At 44.1% G+C, this 18,694-nt stretch overlaps 1 protein-coding gene across 1 annotated transcript in view; it reads left to right on the top strand.

Moving 5' to 3' along the window:
* Positions 1 to 18,694, top strand: part of FASN (fatty acid synthase) — a 133,622-nt gene that overhangs the window by 104,771 nt on the left and 10,157 nt on the right. Inside the window, exons 37-42 of the mRNA XM_089670659.1 lie at positions 55 to 300; positions 1,736 to 1,924; positions 8,186 to 8,410; positions 9,467 to 9,687; positions 12,433 to 12,531; positions 12,619 to 12,870. Coding sequence (XP_089526785.1) covers positions 55 to 300; positions 1,736 to 1,924; positions 8,186 to 8,410; positions 9,467 to 9,687; positions 12,433 to 12,531; positions 12,619 to 12,870 — 1,232 coding nt within the window. The remainder of the gene's footprint in view (positions 1 to 54; positions 301 to 1,735; positions 1,925 to 8,185; positions 8,411 to 9,466; positions 9,688 to 12,432; positions 12,532 to 12,618; positions 12,871 to 18,694) is intronic.

The following is an 18,694-nucleotide window of genomic DNA, read 5'->3' as shown; positions in this document are numbered from 1 at the left end:
GTTATAATGTTCATTTTCTAATGCTTAATGTTGGTCTGCTTCATTTTCTTGTAGGCTTGGCAATACAGTGGGGAGCCATCGGGGATGTAGGAGTCGTTCTGGAGACCATGGGAAATAACGATACAGTGATAGGAGGGACATTGCCTCAGAGGATTAGCTCCTGTCTGGAGGTTCTAGACCAGTTGCTGAATCAGCCTCACCCTGTCATGTCCAGCTTTGTCCTAGCTGAGAAGACCATCTCTGTCAAAGCCAAGGGAGCTGGTCAACAAGATTTGGTGGAAGCCGTGGCTCACATATTGGGTAAGCAGATTATAGAAGTCCAGGGTTCCTACACAATTTTGTTCAGCTTCCTAAACAACCCTTCTAAGAAGCCAAGGGAGGGGGACAGCGGTTGCAATATGGCTTTCCTTATGAAGCTATTAACTTCGTGTCTCCTGCTATTGAGGGAAAATTGGAACCGTTTCTGTTGGACAGATGTGAGATACCGAAGACTTACATACACATGTAGAGACTTAACCATGATACGTGGTTTTCACTAACAATCTTTCCATCTATGATTGTAAGCTCCAAGGAGCAGGGCCCTCCTATCCCTCTTGTATTGAACTGTATTGTTGCTGTATTGTCTCCCTTTATATTGTAAAGCGCTGAGCAAACTGTTGGCGCTATATAAATCCTGTATAATAATAATAATAATCTATTGAGTGTGGGCTGTCACATTGGCCAACCACAGAAGAATGACATCGGCTTTTCTATAGATAGAGAGGGCTGAATATTTTCATTCAAACTTCTGTTCAGTATGGAAATGCATAGTGATGACCTATCATTAGCTATTAGTGCCTTGTGGGCAGTGAAGGAGAAACCATGAGGGTGTCAGTGTGCCACTCGTGGTCAGTGCAGTGCTGGACCATGGTCAGACTTTGTCCTGACACTGGGTTAGATACAGTGAAGGAAATAAGTATTTGATCCCCTGCTGATTTTGAATGTTTGTCCATTGACAAAGAAATGCTCAGTCAATCAAATGGTAGTTGTATTGTAACACTGAGAGACAGAATAGCAACAAAAAATTCAAAAGAAATGCATTTCTAACAAATTCTGCACTGATTTGCATGTTCATGAGGGAAATAAGTATTTGATCCCCTTCACAAAACATGACTTAGTACTTGGTGGCAAATCCCTTGTTGGCAATCACAGAGGTCAGACATTTCCTGTAGTTGGCCACCAGGTTTGCACACATCTCAGGAGGGATTTTGGCCCACCCCTCCTGGCAGATCCTTTCCAAGTCATCAAGGTTTGGTGGAGGACGTTTGGCAACTTGAACTTTCATAATCTATTGGGTCCTTTACTTGCTTTATCAAATGACCGAAGCAGAACTCAAATGCCCAAGTTTGCAGATTTCTTCTTAAAATGGTATACTGTGGATGATAGTTCTGTCACTGTGTTTGACACACTGAATTGTATTTCTTTGGACACAGCAGGTCTTATTGAGATGCATTTGCATTGCAGGCAAAACAGGTCATTTGCAGCCCTAAAAGGATGCATTTAAATAATGTTACGTTCCACAACTAAAGGCAGCCTTTGACATCAAGGTCCTTATACATGAGCGCTTAATTCTCTTGTTTGCTAGTGACAACACAGATTTTCATTCAAATTATTTTATTGGTATTTTGCAAATTTGCCTAATTTATATGTCATTTTTAATATAAATGTATTGCACTTTTTCTGTTCTTTCTGTCAGGTGTCCGGGATGTGAGCAGTTTGAATCCTGACACCACCTTGGCTGACCTGGGTCTGGACTCTCTAATGGGTGTGGAGGTTCGTCAAACACTGGAACGGGATTATGATATTGTCATGGCGATGAGAGAAGTTAGACAATTAACGATTAACAAACTGCGTGAGCTCTCTTCCAAATCTGGAAGTGTTGAAGGTGAGAGAATTCAAGCCTGCAGTATCTTTGTCCCAGTAGACAAAAATATCAAAGTCGATCCTCCTACACACACACACACTTTGAATTTAGTGCCAGCATCAAAAGAAATACATTAGCTTTCCCAAAGTACCTCAATATATCCTTTACAAAATCCCATGGCTCCATCCACCCCATGTTGAAAAACCCATGCTGTCATCTTACATTTTTATGCCATCGGTGGTCAACTTCTTTCTTCTTCTTTGTTCTCATTGCTGGCCCACCAATGAGGTCTGCAGTAGATCTTGCAAATGTACTTTGAGATCTGGCATGGTTTGTGTTTGTTTGATTTAACTTGTTCCTGAGATATCATGAGATTTCACATTTATCTAAAAGAGCTCCCTAGAAGGTACTGATGACGTAGCCTTCTCAGGAGGCAGCTGGGTGGTGTTGACTACATCACCAGTGCTTTTTTTGAGTCTAGGGCTTTTTGGGGTACATAAGTGGCTTTGAGAAAAGAGGTTACATGTCTATCAACCAATGTAAATAGCTAAATAGAAATGAGCTGTTGTCTGTTTGGGGGATAAAGGTCTGCTTTAAAAGGGTCGGGTTACCCAAAGGTGATTTTTTTTTGCTGAGAGAGTCTGGTAGGTACAGTAAGCTTCTGGCCTATTTTATGGTTACCCCAACAGTGAGACCTGTCTGCCAAAATTCCCTGTTCCTGTCCATCTGGGAGTTTTGAGTGTTCCAGCTTTTCCTATTGTATTTTAAATAATATAAAGAGAGGGATCATCATCTGGAGGTTCTGATTTCTATATATAGATCTTGAGTTAACACTAACGAAATCATCAGCAGGAAGGAAGGAAGTCCTGATTACTCTATATAGATCTTATCTTATCACTAAAGGGATCACCGGCAGGAGGAAGGAGGTCCTGATTACTCTATATAGATCTTAAATTATCACTAGAGGGATCACCGGGAGGAGGAAGGAGGTCCTGATTACTCTATATAGATGTTAAGTTGTCACTAGAGGGATCACCGGGAGGAGGAAGGAGGTCCTGATTACTCTATATAGATCTTAAGTTATCACTAGAGGGATCACCAGCAGGAGGAAGGAGGTCCTGATTACTCTACTCTATATAGATGTTAAGTTGTCATTAGAGGGATCAACAGCAGGAGGAAGGAGGTCCCGATTACTCTACTCTATATAGATCTTAAGTTATCATTAGAGGGGTCACTGGCAAGAGGAAGGAGGTCCTGATTACTCTATATCAGGGGTGTCCAAACTTTTTTGGAAGAGTGCCAGATTTGATGAAGTGAACATGTGCGAGGGCCGACCATTTTGCCCGACATTCTGATGAACCATTAACATTAAATGCAAATGAACTATTTTATGCAAAAGTTTATTGAAAACGGCATACTTTTCATTTTGTGACTTGGATGACAAATCTAAACAGGTGTTAAATCACTCTGCCAGCACAGGGAGAAGGAAAGCCCAAATCTCGCGAGATCTCGGAGGTCGCGAGATTTGGGCTTTGTTTCTCCTTGCACTGTCTGATGACATCAAGCAATCCTGAGCACCAATCCATTATAGCCCAAATTGATACCGTATTTTTCGCTCCATAAGACGCACCTGACCATAAGACGCACCTAGGTTTTAGAGGCGAAAAACAGGAAAAAAAAATTCTGAACCAATGGACTGCAGACATAGTACAGGAGATGACCAGAGACTGCGGACACAGTACATGAGATGACCAGAGACTGAGGACACAGTACAGGAGATGACCAGAGACTGCGGACACAGTACAGGAGATGACCAGAGACTGCGGACATAGTACAGGAGATGGCCAGAGACTGCGGACACAATACAGGAGATGGCCAGAGACTGCGGACACAGTACAGGAGATGGCCAGAGACTGCGGACACAGTACAGGAGATGACCAGAGACTGCGGACACAGTACAGGAGATGACCAGAGACTGCGGACACAGTACAGGAGATGACCAGAGACTGCGGACACAGTACAGGAGATGACCAGAGACTGCGGACACAGTACAGGAGATGACCAGAGACTGCGGACACAGTACAGGAGATGACCAGAGACTGCGGACACAGTACAGGAGATGACCAGAGACTGCGGACACAGTACAGGAGATGACCAGAGACTGCGGACACAGTACAGGAGATGACCAGAGACTGCGGACACAGTACAGGGGATGACCAGAGTCTGCGGACACAGTACAGGAGATGACCAGAGACTGCGGACACAGTACAGGAGATGACCAGAGACTGCGGACACAGTACAGGAGATGACCAGAGACTGCGGACACAGTACAGGGGATGACCAGAGTCTGCGGACACAGTACAGGAGATGACCAGAGACTGCGGACACAGTACAGGAGATGACCAGAGACTGCGGACACAGTACAGGAGATGACCAGAGACTGCGGACACAGTACAGGGGATGACCAGAGTCTGCGGACACAGTACAGGGGATGACCAGAGACTGCGGACACAGTACAGGAGATGACCAGAGACTGCGGACACAGTACAGGAGATGACCAGAGACTGCGGACACAGTACAGGGGATGACCAGAGTCTGCGGACACAGTACAGGAGATGACCAGAGACTGCGGACACAGTACAGGAGATGACCAGAGACTGCGGACACAGTACAGGAGATGACCAGAGACTGCGGACACAGTACAAGGGATGACCAGAGACTGCGGACACAGTACAGGAGATGACCAGAGACTGCGGACACAGTACAGGAGATGACCAGAGACTGCGGACACAGTACAGGAGATGACCAGAGACTGCGGACACAGTACAGGAGATGACCAGAGACTGCGGACACAGTACAGGAGATGACCAGAGACTGCGGACATAGTACAAGGGATGACCAGAGTCTGCGGACACAGTACAGGGGATGACCAGAGTCTGCGGACACAGTACAGGAGATGACCAGAGACTGCGGACACAGTACAGGAGATGACCAGAGACTGCGGACACAGTACAGGAGATGACCAGAGACTGCGGACACAGTACAGGAGATGATCAGAGACTGCGGACACAGTACAGGAGATGACCAGAGACTGCGGACACAGTACAGGGGATGACCAGAGTCTGCGGACACAGTACAGGAGATGATCAGAGACTGCGGACACAGTACAGGAGATGACCAGAGACTGCGGACACAGTGCAGGGGATGACCAGAGACTGCGGACACAGTACAGGGGATGACCAGAGACTGCGGACATAGTACAGGAGATGACCAGAGACTGCGGACATAGTAAATAATGGTAAATGGTAGCCCCAGTAGTAATTCCCTGCGCACCACCTGGGATCACTCGGCCCACGTTCCGGACCCCACAGATGAGCTGCCCAATATATAACTTACGGCCCTCCACTAGCGATTCTGCGAACGCCACTGAGGACTCCAGGGATCTGTCGAGCGGGAATTGACGTCATCAGCCGGCACACAGAGAAGGAAAGCAGAAATCTCACGAGATCTCGGACGTCGCGAGATTTGGGCTCTCCTTCCTGCACCAGCTGATGATGTCAAGAGATCGCTGGAGTCCTCAGTAGCTTTCAGGGAATCACTACCGGGGGCCGTAAGTTATGTATTTGGGTAGCTCACCTGTGGGGCCGTTTCAGTCCGGAACGCGGGCCGCAATTGGCCCGCGGGCCGGACTTTGGACATGCCTGCTCTATATAGATCTTAAGTTATCATTAGAGGCATCCCCATCAGGAGGAAGGAGGTCCTGATTCCTTTGTATAGATCTTTATATCACTAGAGGGGTCACCAGCAGGATATAGTAGATCTATGTATTTATAAGATCTTTAGTTATCACTTGAGCAGGAGTCTCCATACGTTCTAAGCAAAGACCAGTTTACTATCCTTCAGACTTTAGGGGGGTCGGAACGTGACCAGTGGGAGTAGAAAATGTACTGGCTTCAGTAACAATGCCCCATCATTGGTGTCCTTGAAAGGAATAGTGCCCTGTTGCTGGTGTCATTGTGAGGAACAATGCCCCATCATTGGTGGTAGTGGGGAGAATTGTGCCTCATTGTTGGTGTCAGTGAGAGGAACGGTGCCCCATTATTGGTGTCAGTGGTAGCAATAATGCCCAACTGTTGGTGTCAGTGGTAGGAATTATGCCCCCTTGTTAATGTCAGTGAGAGAAATACTGCCCCAAGGGTCAGATAAAGGCAAGGAAAGGGCCACATCTGGCCCCTGGGCCACAGTTTGGACACCACTACACTAGGGGGATCACCAGCAGGAGATAATATCTTAGTTAAACCTTATTTACAATACTGTGTGCAGTTCTATAGTCCTTGCATACAAATGGTAGAAAGGCATAAAAAAAGATCTGAGGGATAGAACACAGGGAGAAGTGCAGGAACTTAATACATGTAGCATCCTCAGCTAGGAGAAGCTAGACTCTAATTGTTAGCTAGGAGGGCTGAGTAGCAGCCTGGGTGTAATAACCAGGTGGGTCAAACTAAGGTCAGAGCTGAGAGGCTCTGTAGACCAGCTCTCTGGGATTTCCCCCCTGCTCTAGAACTTTGAAGAAAGATCTAGAAGCAGTGGGCGGAGGTGAGGTGTGGCTGGTCCCCAACAGGAGTCTTGGCAAGGGGCCAGAACAGCCTTTAAGAGTAACTTAGCCTGCTCAAGGAGCAGGAGAGTTGGAGTAGAGTTCAGGTGAAAGATGTGGATGTGAAGCTGGAACGCAGGAGTCTGGGAGGAGGCCAAGATAGGGGAGGGGCTCACCTCCAGGCAGGGTGACCTTGTAAGGAGGAAAGCTTTGGACTTCAACAGCCCCCTGAGAAAGAACCACCTGTGTGGCAGGGAAGGAGCAGCCCGGCTACAAGGCCTGGTAGCAGCCTCCTATCCACCAGCAACACAGGAGAAGGATTAGCACCCCTGGGCCAGACAGGGGAAGAGCACTCTGCTGGGAAATCAGATTAATGACTACCCGGGACTGTCTTACATTTAAAGTGACTGGTACTGGATCCCCTGTCTAGGAATTCTTTCAGCCAGCTGGATTTGGAGAATCTGGGGTGGTACATCCGGAGTTGCTGGCTCTCCAAGAAGAAGATTTTGCTGTAAAAAACTTGTATATAGTTCAAGGAAGTTGTCCTCAGTTTTATAGTTCCATTGGGTATCCCGTACACCCCTTAACCTATCCAAGTTCAAATCCCCTAATAAAACTTGAACACAAAGCTCAAGGACTGCTTACTGTCTCCTGGATGCAAGTTAATTTGGAAATTAGTGTTGATTGGCTGTGCAGGACTATAGGGGGACCCAAATCCCTAACGACTCTTAAGGGGGTAGTGCCACACATACTGTATAGTCTTGAAGAAAGAAAAGAAACGTTGGACTTGACTAAAACCTTTAAATACATGAAGGGTGTGAATAAATGGGGGGCAGTTTTGATGGACTGCTCGATCTTTTTCTGCTTTCATTCTTTCAAGTTTCTTTAAAATAAATACAAATTTCCAGAACGGATAGTGGAATCCCCTCATAATGGTAGGATTCCTTCATCAGGTATGCAAACCAAATCTCACCAATAAAGTTCCCAAGACATAGAATAGATTGTCACGTAGTTTAACTCTACAGCATCTACCAAATACTGAAATATACATACTGTATATTTTATTTCAGGAAAAAAAGAGCTTACAACTCTACAATCACCCCATAATGTGGAGTTGTTCATTACAGTAGTATTTACTTGTAAAATAATTCATAGTTTGTTTTTTGTTTTTTGTCATAGTAATATGTAACTCAGGGTCAATCTACCTAAGACTGATTTTGTACTCCTTTCCCTTTTCTTTATTGTCAGAGAAAAAATCGGCAGAGCCTAATAATTTGACATCAGGCTCTTATCTGTTATCTTCTACAAAATAGCCTCATTTATCATTGTGCAAATACCTAAATCTAGTCCTGCAAATCTTTGGGTGTCCTTAATCCTCCTGTCATATTCATCTCAGATAAAATGAAATTTAATACAGTGAGGAGCAGTGTCTGTCCGTAATGGTCACAGCAAGCGCAAAAGCCTAGAGACTCAAGCATAAAGATTTGACCATTTCTGACATATAATACTCTATTTGACGGTATCATCCAGAAACTGAAATATCCATTTAGGGCTGGGTGACTATTTGATGGTGCTGAGGCAGACAATCAGAAAGAAAAAAGGAATGGAATAAAGTGACTTAAGAATGAATGGACACCGAATAAACTGAATTTTTGTGCTTAATGAATACTTTTAAAATCTCCTTGTAGAATCCAAGCCCTCTCGAAAAAGTTCTGCGCAACCAGACCTTAGTTTTCTGGATCTGAGCAACCTTCTGGTAAATCCCGATGCCTCCACCATCACTAAGCTAAATGATGTTCAGAGTAATGACTGCCACCTTTTCTTGGTGCACCCCATCGAAGGATCCATTTCCGCATTCCAGAGTCTTGCCTCCAAACTCAACATCTCCTGCTATGGGCTCCAGTGTACAAGAGGTAATCATTGTCATCAGGGCCGCGGATAAGGGGGTACCACCAGTCCTTCTGTACGGGCCCAGGCCAGCAGGGGGGCCCAGGCAGCTGGGTGAATCGGATGTGGACAGGGAGGGTGATCGGCATGGTGGTAGGTGGCAATTATTGGAATTGATCCTCTGTATGTCTCTCTCTGCAGCATCAGAAAGCTGGCTTCTTCTCCTCTCCCTCTCACTGGATTTCAGCTGCTGCAGAGAGAGCCTTATAGGGGATCGGTTCCAGTAATTGCCCCCCCCCGCCCACCGTTGCCGATCACCCTACCTGTGCACATTTGATTCAACAAGCTGCTTGGGCCCCCACAGTGCCAGTTTCCCTCCTCTCCTTCCAGCTGCAAGCACACAATAGGATTCCTCAGGATAGAGAATTGGGGGAATGGTCCGATAAATATGTCACATTAACCAGCCCCTTCCTTTCATGAATGAACACAATGAGTGATCAATACTGATCACTCACTGTGTTCCCATACAGGGGCGGACTGACCATTTGGAAACTCGGGCACTGCCCAAGGGCCCGGGGTCAGTAGGGGGCCCCATGAGATGCCCCTGGTACCTTTTTCATAGGCTTTTTTAAGTTTGGGCAAGGACACAGGGGCCCCATGATCCCATATTGCCCAGGGGCACCATGAGTTGTCAGTCCACCCCTGCTCATAACTGAAGCCTAGTAAACTGTGGTTTATTTGTTCTTTTAAGGGGGCCCTGTCAGGTTGGTTGTATGGGGTCCCGTGTTTTCTAACAGAAGCCCTGATTGTCTTAAAAGAGGTGCAGTGAAATCCATTTAGCCAGGGTGTGAACTTTCACTAACAATCTCTTATCTCCTAAACCAAGTTATGTTTGATCAGTTATAATACTTCTTTGAAGGGTTGGTAAAACCATTGTCACCAAGATAGAAAGTATGGAAATATTACTTTAATAGAGCCCTGGATAACAGTAATGTCTGAGGGGTGATACTTTTTCTACCCAAAGTTAAAAAGAAAAATTTGGCAGGACTTGCACTCTAATATGTTAACATTATGTTTTGCAGCGGCTCCCTTGGACAGTATTCAGAATCTGGCAGCGTACTACATACAGTGCATAAAGCAAGTGCAAACGGAGGGGCCTTTTTGGATCGCTGGGTACTCTTTTGGAGCTTGTGTAGCCTTTGAAATGTGTTCACAGCTGCAAGTTCAAAGGGATGGTTCCCAGGCTCCCGACAGCCTGTTCTTGTTTGATGGGTCACACTCCTACGTTGCTGCATATACACAGGTAAGAGCGCCACTCCTGTGCCATAACTCACAGCAACCAGGAGTTTATTGCAGTAAGACGATTTTTTTTTTTGGTCTTTTTTCATTATTTTAGCAAAAAAAAAAAACAGTGGTGATTATATAGCACCAAAAGAAATCTCTATTTGTGTGAAAATAATTTAGTTTGGGTACAATGTTGCTGAAAGTTGAAAATTGGCCTGGGCAGGAAGGGGATGAAAGTGCCCAGTATTGAAGTGGTTTATGAGATTATTATTATTATAATACAGGATTTATATAGCGCCAACAGTTTGCTCAGCGCTTTACAATATAAAGGGAGACAATACAGCAACAATACAGTTCAATAAAAGAGGGATAGGAGGGCCCTGATCCTGGGAGCTTGCAATCTAGCAGATGGCTTCTCCCAAATAGAGTGGAAGATCAGCCCACGTCTCCAACTCTTTAACTATCAATGGTTGATAATTCAAAGCATACCGTGCAGATGGCATTTTACCAATCTTTATCCCTAGATAGGTGATATATTCCTTCACTACCACAAATGGAGTATGTTGTTCTCATTTTTAATAGCGTGCAGTTGTAAGTGGCAGTATCTCGCTTTTGTTTCGTAAAGTAGAAAATCTACTATATTGATCGAATATTTTTTGAATCTCTGGGATATCATGATCCGGCTGTGACGAGAGTAGTAAATAACAAAAATATATATTTTTACAGTTTTCACACCACCTCAACCTCTTCACGCCAGCACCTCCCGGCCCTTTAAGGGGTTTCAGCCACCGGGAGGCGGGGCGGTGTTTTAGGGTCATGTGAGCATCATAATACGCTGTCACAGCGGTCACATGATCGGAAAAGTGAGACAAAAGTGTGAGACACCAACATATGTGCTGGGAGCACGCAGGGCGTGCGCTCTCAGCACATATGTGTTTTCAAATGGTATGCATCAAGGTCCAGCTGCTGAGAGGCCGCATATCTGCGCACAGTCGGCGTCAAGGGGTTAAGCCCAAAACTTTGTTTGTTTTGGATAGAGTGGAGAGAAATTAGAATCCCTGTAAGTTTTTATTGCGGTCTGTGCCCCAAGCTTTGCCCTCTGCATGTTTACTGTTTACCATTATCATCAGAAGTGAAAGTAACAGAAAATCCAAAATTTTGGATTGACACCAGAACTCTTTCAATGGGAACACTAGTTCTGATGAACCTGGTGACACAAGCCTATTTTTTTAATCCCCTTACCCGTTATGTTGGGTTTTCCTTATTATTATTTCAGGTACTTATATAGCGCCATCAATTTATGTAGCACTTTACATATATATATTGTACATTCAAATCAGTCCATAACCCTCAAGGAGCGTACAATCTAAAGTCCCAAACTCACATTCATACATACATATACTAGGGCCAATTTAGACAGGAGCCAATTCACCTACCAGCATGTCTTTGGAGTGTGGGAGGAAACTGGAGTACCTGCAGGAAACCCACACAGTCACAGGGAGAACATGCAAACTCCAGGCAGGTGGCGCTGGGGTTGGGATTTGAACCAGCAACCATAGTACTGCCAGGTGGAAGTGCTAACCATTTAGCCACTGTGCTGCCAGAACTTGATTCATATACTCACTTGCCCATCAAATCCAGAGTTGTCCAGTGCTGTTCTGCTCCCACAGCCCACATTCTGTGTCACCATCTTCTTTTCTGATGTCACCAGGAGTCAACTGTCTCTTCCAGGTTCTTGCAGCCTAGCCCCCCAATGACCTGCACCAGGTCTGCTCATTGGTGGCTGTGAATCCCTGCTTTTCAAGCCCCCTGGGATCGATGATGTGGGTATCCCAGTAGGCTGCGGAAGTAAAAACACATAATTCTCATCTCTGTATGAATGACCGTGAAGGTGGGGTCAGAGAAAAAAATTTAAAAAGTAAAAAAAACATAAAAAGTAAACAAAAAAAATTAAAATTTTGAAAAAAGTCCTATTTTTTTTTTACTTTTTACCTTTTAGGGGTGGCAGTGCAGGGAGATAAAACTATTTAAAGGGTTGAAGGTCCACTTTTTTCTCCAGCTAGAATCTTATGTCTTTGAGGAACCTCATAAGGGCTATTGGTGGTGGATGAAGACAGGAGCTTCATCAATTATTTTATAAAATAGAGCATTTGGCAGAAAGATTAGGGTGGTCATGGACAGCAAAGGACAGAAAATATATTTCCAATTTGGCTGCTGGGTGCTAACAGCACCTGAGTGGGGCACGCTTTGCTCCCTTTCCTCTGGGTAATGATCATTCCGAAGAATTATTAGAAGCTAGGTCTTTTTGGCCAATGTTAGAGCTTCTGCAGGTGGACCTTCTTGTTAAATGCCACCTTTTGCATTGCAGTGTGGAACCGTTCAAACGCATGCATTGGAATGCAAATGCAAACAATTGTCAGCAATGCAGAAGCAACTCAGTAGGGCTTACTGCATCCAAAGCAAGTCAAACAAGTCAGTCTGCATCCAAAGCAAGTCAGCAGGTTAAAGGCACCTCAGAATGGTCATCCATGCTACACAACTGAAGTAAACTTGAATCTGCTGGGCTAAGTTTGATGTGAGCTTCACATGCACATCAAACACAGGAAAACAAACCCCATCTATACAAGGATTTGTGGTCTTCCCTGTAGAGGAGGGCAGAATCAGAAATTCTTTAATGGACCTTTTATTCAGACCCTGTCATGTATGAAGCCTAGAATTGGCCTCTTTGACAGTTATGATTGATGTACATTTTGACCTTTTCCAGAGTTACCGTGCCAAATTAACTCCAGGAAGCGACGCAGAGGCCGAAACCGAAGCCTTGTGCGCTTTCATCCAGCAGTTCACAGGCACTGAATACAACAAGGTAACTATGATCACATACTATGACACAATGGATAAGTAGCCCAAGCAGAAACATGGATATGTAATGACTTGCTTTGTCCTCCTGCAGCTCCTGGAAACTCTCCTTCCCCAGAAAGACCTGGAGGCCAGAGTGAAGGCCGCGGTAGATCTCATAACACAGAGTCACAAGTCCATTAACCAGGATGCCCTGCGCTTTGCTGCTTCCTCCTTCTACTACAAGCTGAAAGCTGCAGACCAGTATGTCCCAGCTAACAAGTATCATGGGAATATTACCCTCCTCCGGGCGAAGACACGAAACGAGTATGGGGAGGGTCTCGGAGCAGACTACAAGTTGTCAGAGGTGAGTGGAGAAACCAGGAACATAATACCGTCTTCAGTTGAGGTACATATAAATTGTTGCCACTTCAGGCAGCTTTTCTCAACCAGGGTTCCGTGGATTCCTAGGGTTCCCCCAGAAGTTATGGGTTCCTTGAGCGATAACCAACTTTTTCCTCTTAGATGAGTAACCACTAACACCAATGACCTTTTTCACTGTCTGTGAGGGGGGAATTCTTCCAAATGACCTTAATAATGAGCATTCTTCCTAGTGACCTTCACACTAATGTACTGTGAGCTGTAGATATAGAATGATTGCAGTCACTGTTCAGGTGTTCAAGCAGCCGCAATGATTGCGGCTTTTGTATACAATAGCCACCACGGGAGATTCTTCCATCCACATCATTTACGGTAGATGAAAGAGCCCAGTTAGGCTGAATGAGGAAAAAATCTAAGCATGTATCGTTAGGCAAGCCATAGATGATTTCGATTTTTTTTTTCCTTCTACCTGTGATAGAAGGAATCATCTATAGATTGCCTAACCATGCATGCATAGATTTCTCTCATTATTATTATTATACAGGATTTATATAGCGTCAACAGTTTGCGCAATGCTTTACAAAATGAAGGTAGACATTATTATTATTATTATTATTATTATACGGTATTTTTATAGCGCCAAAAAGTTTGCTCAGTGCTGTACAATATAGTGGGGGACAGTACATGAGACAATACAGTAACAATACACCAGGTGTTCGAGGGCCCTGCTCTTTTGAGCTTACAATCTAGGAGGGAGGGGATAGTGGTACAGGAGGAAGTGGCTGTGGGGGATGGAGTGGTAGGAGAAGTGGAGGAGATCGGCTGTTAGGTGAGGGTGGGGTAGGCTTCCCTGAAGAGATGGGTTTTCAGGGTGCGCCTAAAGGTGAGGAGGGTAGGTGACAGTCTGATGGATTGGGGTGGTGAGTTCCAGAGGATGGGGGAAGTCCTGGACAAGTCCTGTAGTCGGGCATGGGAGGAGGAGACCAGGGAGCTAGAAAGTAGGAGGTCTTGTGAGGAGCGAAGAGTACATGTTGGGTGGTATTTGGGTATCAGGTCGGTGAGGTAGTTTGGGGCAGCGTTATAAATAGCTTTGTACGTCAATGTTAGAAGTTTGAATTTTAATGCGTTGGGCATTCGGAAGCCAATGGAGGGAATGACAGATGGGGGTGGCAGAAGTGGAGCAGTTGGTAAGGTGGATGAGTCTGTGCGCTGAGTTCAGGATAGACTGAAGCGGGGATAGTCTGTGTTGGGGTAGGCCGGTGAGAAGGGAGTTGCAGTAGTCGAGTCGTGAGATAATAAGGGAGTAATTGAGTTGTTACAGTTACAATACAGTTTGGTACAAGAGGAGGCAGAGGGCCCGGCTCGTTAGAGCTTTTTAATCTAGGAGGAAGGGTTGAGTGATACAAAAGGTAATAGCTGTGGGGGTTGAGCTGATGGAGGAAATCAATGGCAGTTTACTAGGTAGAATCAAGATAGACTTCTTTAAAGAGAAAGGTTTTCATGGATCATCTAAAGGTGGATAGATTAGGAGACAGCCGGATAGATTGGGGTACGGAGTTCCACAGGATGGGAGAAGCTCGGGAGAAGTCCTGGAGGCGAGCATGGGAGGAGGTGACACGGGAACTAGACAGCAGAACGTCTTGGGAGGATCGAAGACAGCGGTTTGGTTGATATTTTGAGACCGGGTTGGTGATGTAGCTGGGGGAAGTGTTGTAGATGGCTTTGTAAGTTGTTGTTAGTATTTTGAATTGTATTAATTGAGTGAGTGGAAGCCAGTGGAGGGATTGGCAGAGAGGGGTAGCAGACCTCTCACTCAGCCTAACTGGGTTCCTTCATCTACCCTAAATACCATGGATGGAGGAATCTCCACAGCCAGTGTTAATGAGGGAATCCCTCCCACAGCACTTTTGTATTCTGCTGGTAGGGAGCCTTCCTGGGTGACAGAGCACAATGATTACTGCTACTGGCTATAGCTGCCAGCAGTAATCGCATGTAAAAAATCCAACAGGCTGGTTCGATTTGGGTACAGCCAGCTTCCTGTAGATGATTCCCTGCTGAACTGGCAAAGATTCGATCCATCTATGGCTGGCTTTAGTCTTAGTTATCTGAGTAATCATTAAGCAGTGATGCTAACCATAGTCTTTGATATACAGATGACCACTAGTGGGGTCTTTGTAAATCTCTATATAAAACCCAGCAATGGAAATACAGAACAGCAAAAATGTTTTACAAGGCACTTTAAAATTTACTTTCAAATATTGAAAAAATCTAATTAAAAGAGAACCTGTGCTGAAATATGTAAACTGTCGTGATCAATGTCTCCTTCTAACTGCCTGGTTTTCATAGTAATCCACTGACTTCAATATTTTCTGGATCATGCACCCTGAACTAGTATGCCGATCAAAAGGTCTGGAAGAAAGCAAAAAAGGGGGCACTCTCGTTAAGCAATACCATGATAAAAAACGATTTATTGAAAATGACAAAAGTATACACTCACAATCCAAGGGTCATGTAAACAAGCAAGGAACCAAATGTGACAGTCCCAGAAAATAGTGGTCTTGCGACAGGGTGTGCTAATGCATTTCAGGAGTCTAACTCCCTTCCTCAGAGTTGAAACCCCTAGACATGTTGGAAGCCTATATAGAGGAGCATAAAAAACAAAAAAACAGCGCAAATTAACACCCTAATTCAAACAATGCCTTAAATACAAAGTGAAAATCAAAAAAAAAATGAGATATTCAAATTAATTGATTAAAGTGACCTTCCAAAAAATATCATTCATATTATAGTGCCCAAATTAAAAATAGAAGAAAAGTCCTTTCTCCCCATTAGGTTGTGAAAAAACAAATATCCAAACGAGATAATGCTTCCACCAATCACCGGTGAAAAACCAACATCAACCGCACTCACCAGATGATGGTGAGTAATGCGCCTTTTAGGATGTTATGGGCTCCTAGACCCCCTTTATAAGCTTACAGGGCTCCTTCCCACCATATAGTATTTTCTTCCACTCGCTCCTGCCTTCTCTCACCAAACTCCACAGCAGTGCAAGGGAAAGAAGTATATACAGTTGCAAGAAAAAGTATGTGAACCCCTTGGGATTACGTGGAGTTTTGCAAGAATTGGGCATAAAATGTGCTCTGAACGTCATCTAAGTCACAACAATGGAAGAACACAGTCTGCTGCACATAATACTACACAAACATTAGATGTTGCCATGATTTAATTGCACATAACATGTAAACATTCACAGTGCAGGGAGGAAAAAGTATGTGAGGCCCTAGCTTAAGGACTTCTCCCAGAGTTAATTGGAGCCAGGAGTGAGCCAACATTGACTCCAATCAGTGTGATGATATTGGATGTGTTGCTGACAGCTGTCCTGCCCTTAAAAAACACACACCTGTTTTGGGTTTACTGGTTTCAAGAAGCACTGTCTGATGTGAACCATGCCTTGCAGAAATGAGCTCTCAGAAGACCTACGATCAAGAATTGTTGACTTGCATGAAGCTGGAAAGGGTTACAAAAGTATCTCCAAAAGCCTTGATGTTCATGTGTCCACGGTAAGACAGACCGTCTACAAATGGAGAAAGTTTAGCACTGTTGCTACTCTCCCTCGTCCTGTAAAAATGACTGCAAGAGCACAGCGCAGAATGCTGCATGAGGTAAAGAAGAATCCCAGAGTGTCAGCTAAAGACCTACAGAAATCTCTGGCACATGCTAACATTTTTGTTGACACATCTACAATAAGGAAAACATTAAGCAAGAATGGAGTACATGGGAGGACACCACGGAGGAAGCCATTGCTGTCCAAAAAGAATATTGCAGCACGTTTGAAGTTTGCAAAAGAGCACCTGGATGTTCCACAGCACTACTGGCAAAATATACTGTGGACAGATGAAACCAAGATTGAGTTGTTTGGGAAGAACACACAACACTATGTGTGGAGAAAAAAAGGCACAGCACACCAACATCAAAACCTCATCCCCACTGTAAAACATGGCGGAGGGAGCATCATGGTTTGGGCTGCTTTGCTGCCTCAGGGCCTGGACGGATTGTTGTCATTGATGGCAAAATGAATTCCAGAGTTTATCAAGACATTTTGCAGGAAAACGTACAACCATCTGAAGCTCCGCAGAGGATGGGTGATGCAACAGGACAATGACCCAAAGCATACAAGTAATTCAACAAAACAATGGCTGCAACAGCACAGAATACGCCTTCTGGAGTGGCCCAGTCAGAGTCCTGACCTCAACCCCATTGAAATGCTGTGGCATGACCTTAAGAGAGCGATTCACACCAGACATCCCAAGAATATTGCTACACTGAAACAGTTTTGTGAAGAGGAGTGGTCCAAAATTACTCCAGATCGTTGTGCAGGTCTGATCTGCAACTACAGGAAACGTTTGGTTGAGGTTATTGCTGCCAAAGGAGGGTCAAACAGTTATTAAGTCAAAAGGTTCACATACTTTTTCCTCCCTGCACTGTGAATGTTTACATGTTATGTGCAATTAACCATGGTGACATCTAATGTTTGTGTAGTATTATGTTCAGCAGACTGTGTTCTTCTATTGTTGTGACTTAGATGACGTTCAGAGCACATTTTATGCCCAATTCATGCAAAACTCCATATAATCCCAAGGGGTTCACATACTTTTTCTTGCAACTGTAATAGTGTAATACTGCTAGTAAAAAGTGCAATATTTGGTAAAAATTGCCAGACCACTCACATTTGTTAAGATGAATAAAAGCATCTCTTTTATTGCCTCCATAGGCTTAAATGAGTTCCATTGATTCCACTCCTCATACCAGAGACCTCACAGCCTGGTTGTAGCAAGGGATGACAGGATACAGCTCCAAAGATGGCCAATTGGAATGCACCGCTCGGCATGCGTTCCACTCACAGGAAGTGACGCGGGACGTCAGGGTGGCAGACCGGAAGTGCATTGACACGTTTCGCCCCACCCACAGGGCGGTCTCTTGAGTGTCTTGCTACAACCAGGCTGTGAGGTCTCTGGTATGAGGAGTGGAATCAGTGGAACTCATTTAAGCCTATGGAGGCAATAAAAGAGATGCTTTTATTCATCTTAACAAATGTGAATGGTCTGGCAATTTTTACCAAATATTGCACTTTTTACTAGCAGTATTACACTATTATATACTTCTTTCCCTTGCACTACTGTGGAGTTTGGTGAGAGGAGAAGGCAGGAGCGAGTGGAAGAAAATACTATATGGTGGGAAGGAGCCCTTAAAGCTTATAAAGGGGGTCTAGGAGCCCATAACATCCTAAAAGGCGCATTACTCACCATCATCTGGTGAGTGCGGTTGATGTTGGTTTTTCACTGGTGACTGGTGGAAGCATTATCTTGTTTGGATATTTGTTTTTTCACAACCTATTGGGAAGAAAGGACTTTTCTTCTATTTTTAATTTGGACACTATAATATGAATGGTATTTTTAATTTGGGCACTACAATATGAATGGTATTTTTAATTTGGGCACTATAATATGAATGGTATTTTTAATTTGGGCACTATGATATGAATGGTATTTTTAATTTGGGTACTATAATATGAATGGTATTTTTAATTTGGACACTATAATTTGAATGGTATTTTTAATTTGGGCACTATAATATGAATGGTATTTTTAATTTGGGCACTATAATATGAATGGTATTTTTAATTTGGGCACTATGATATGAATGGTATTTTTAATTTGGGCACTATAATATGAATGGTATTTTTAATTTGGGCACTATAATATAAATGATATTTTTAATTTGGACACTATAATATGAATGGTATTTTTAAT

This window comes from Staurois parvus, unplaced genomic scaffold (assembly GCF_062004578.1).
Source record: "Staurois parvus isolate SC_StPar_1 unplaced genomic scaffold, SC_StPar_1.0 ptg000003l, whole genome shotgun sequence".
Classification (NCBI taxonomy): domain Eukaryota; kingdom Metazoa; phylum Chordata; class Amphibia; order Anura; family Ranidae; genus Staurois; species Staurois parvus.
Note: the sequence above shows the minus strand (reverse complement) of the source record. Positions and strands in the feature narration are given on the sequence as shown.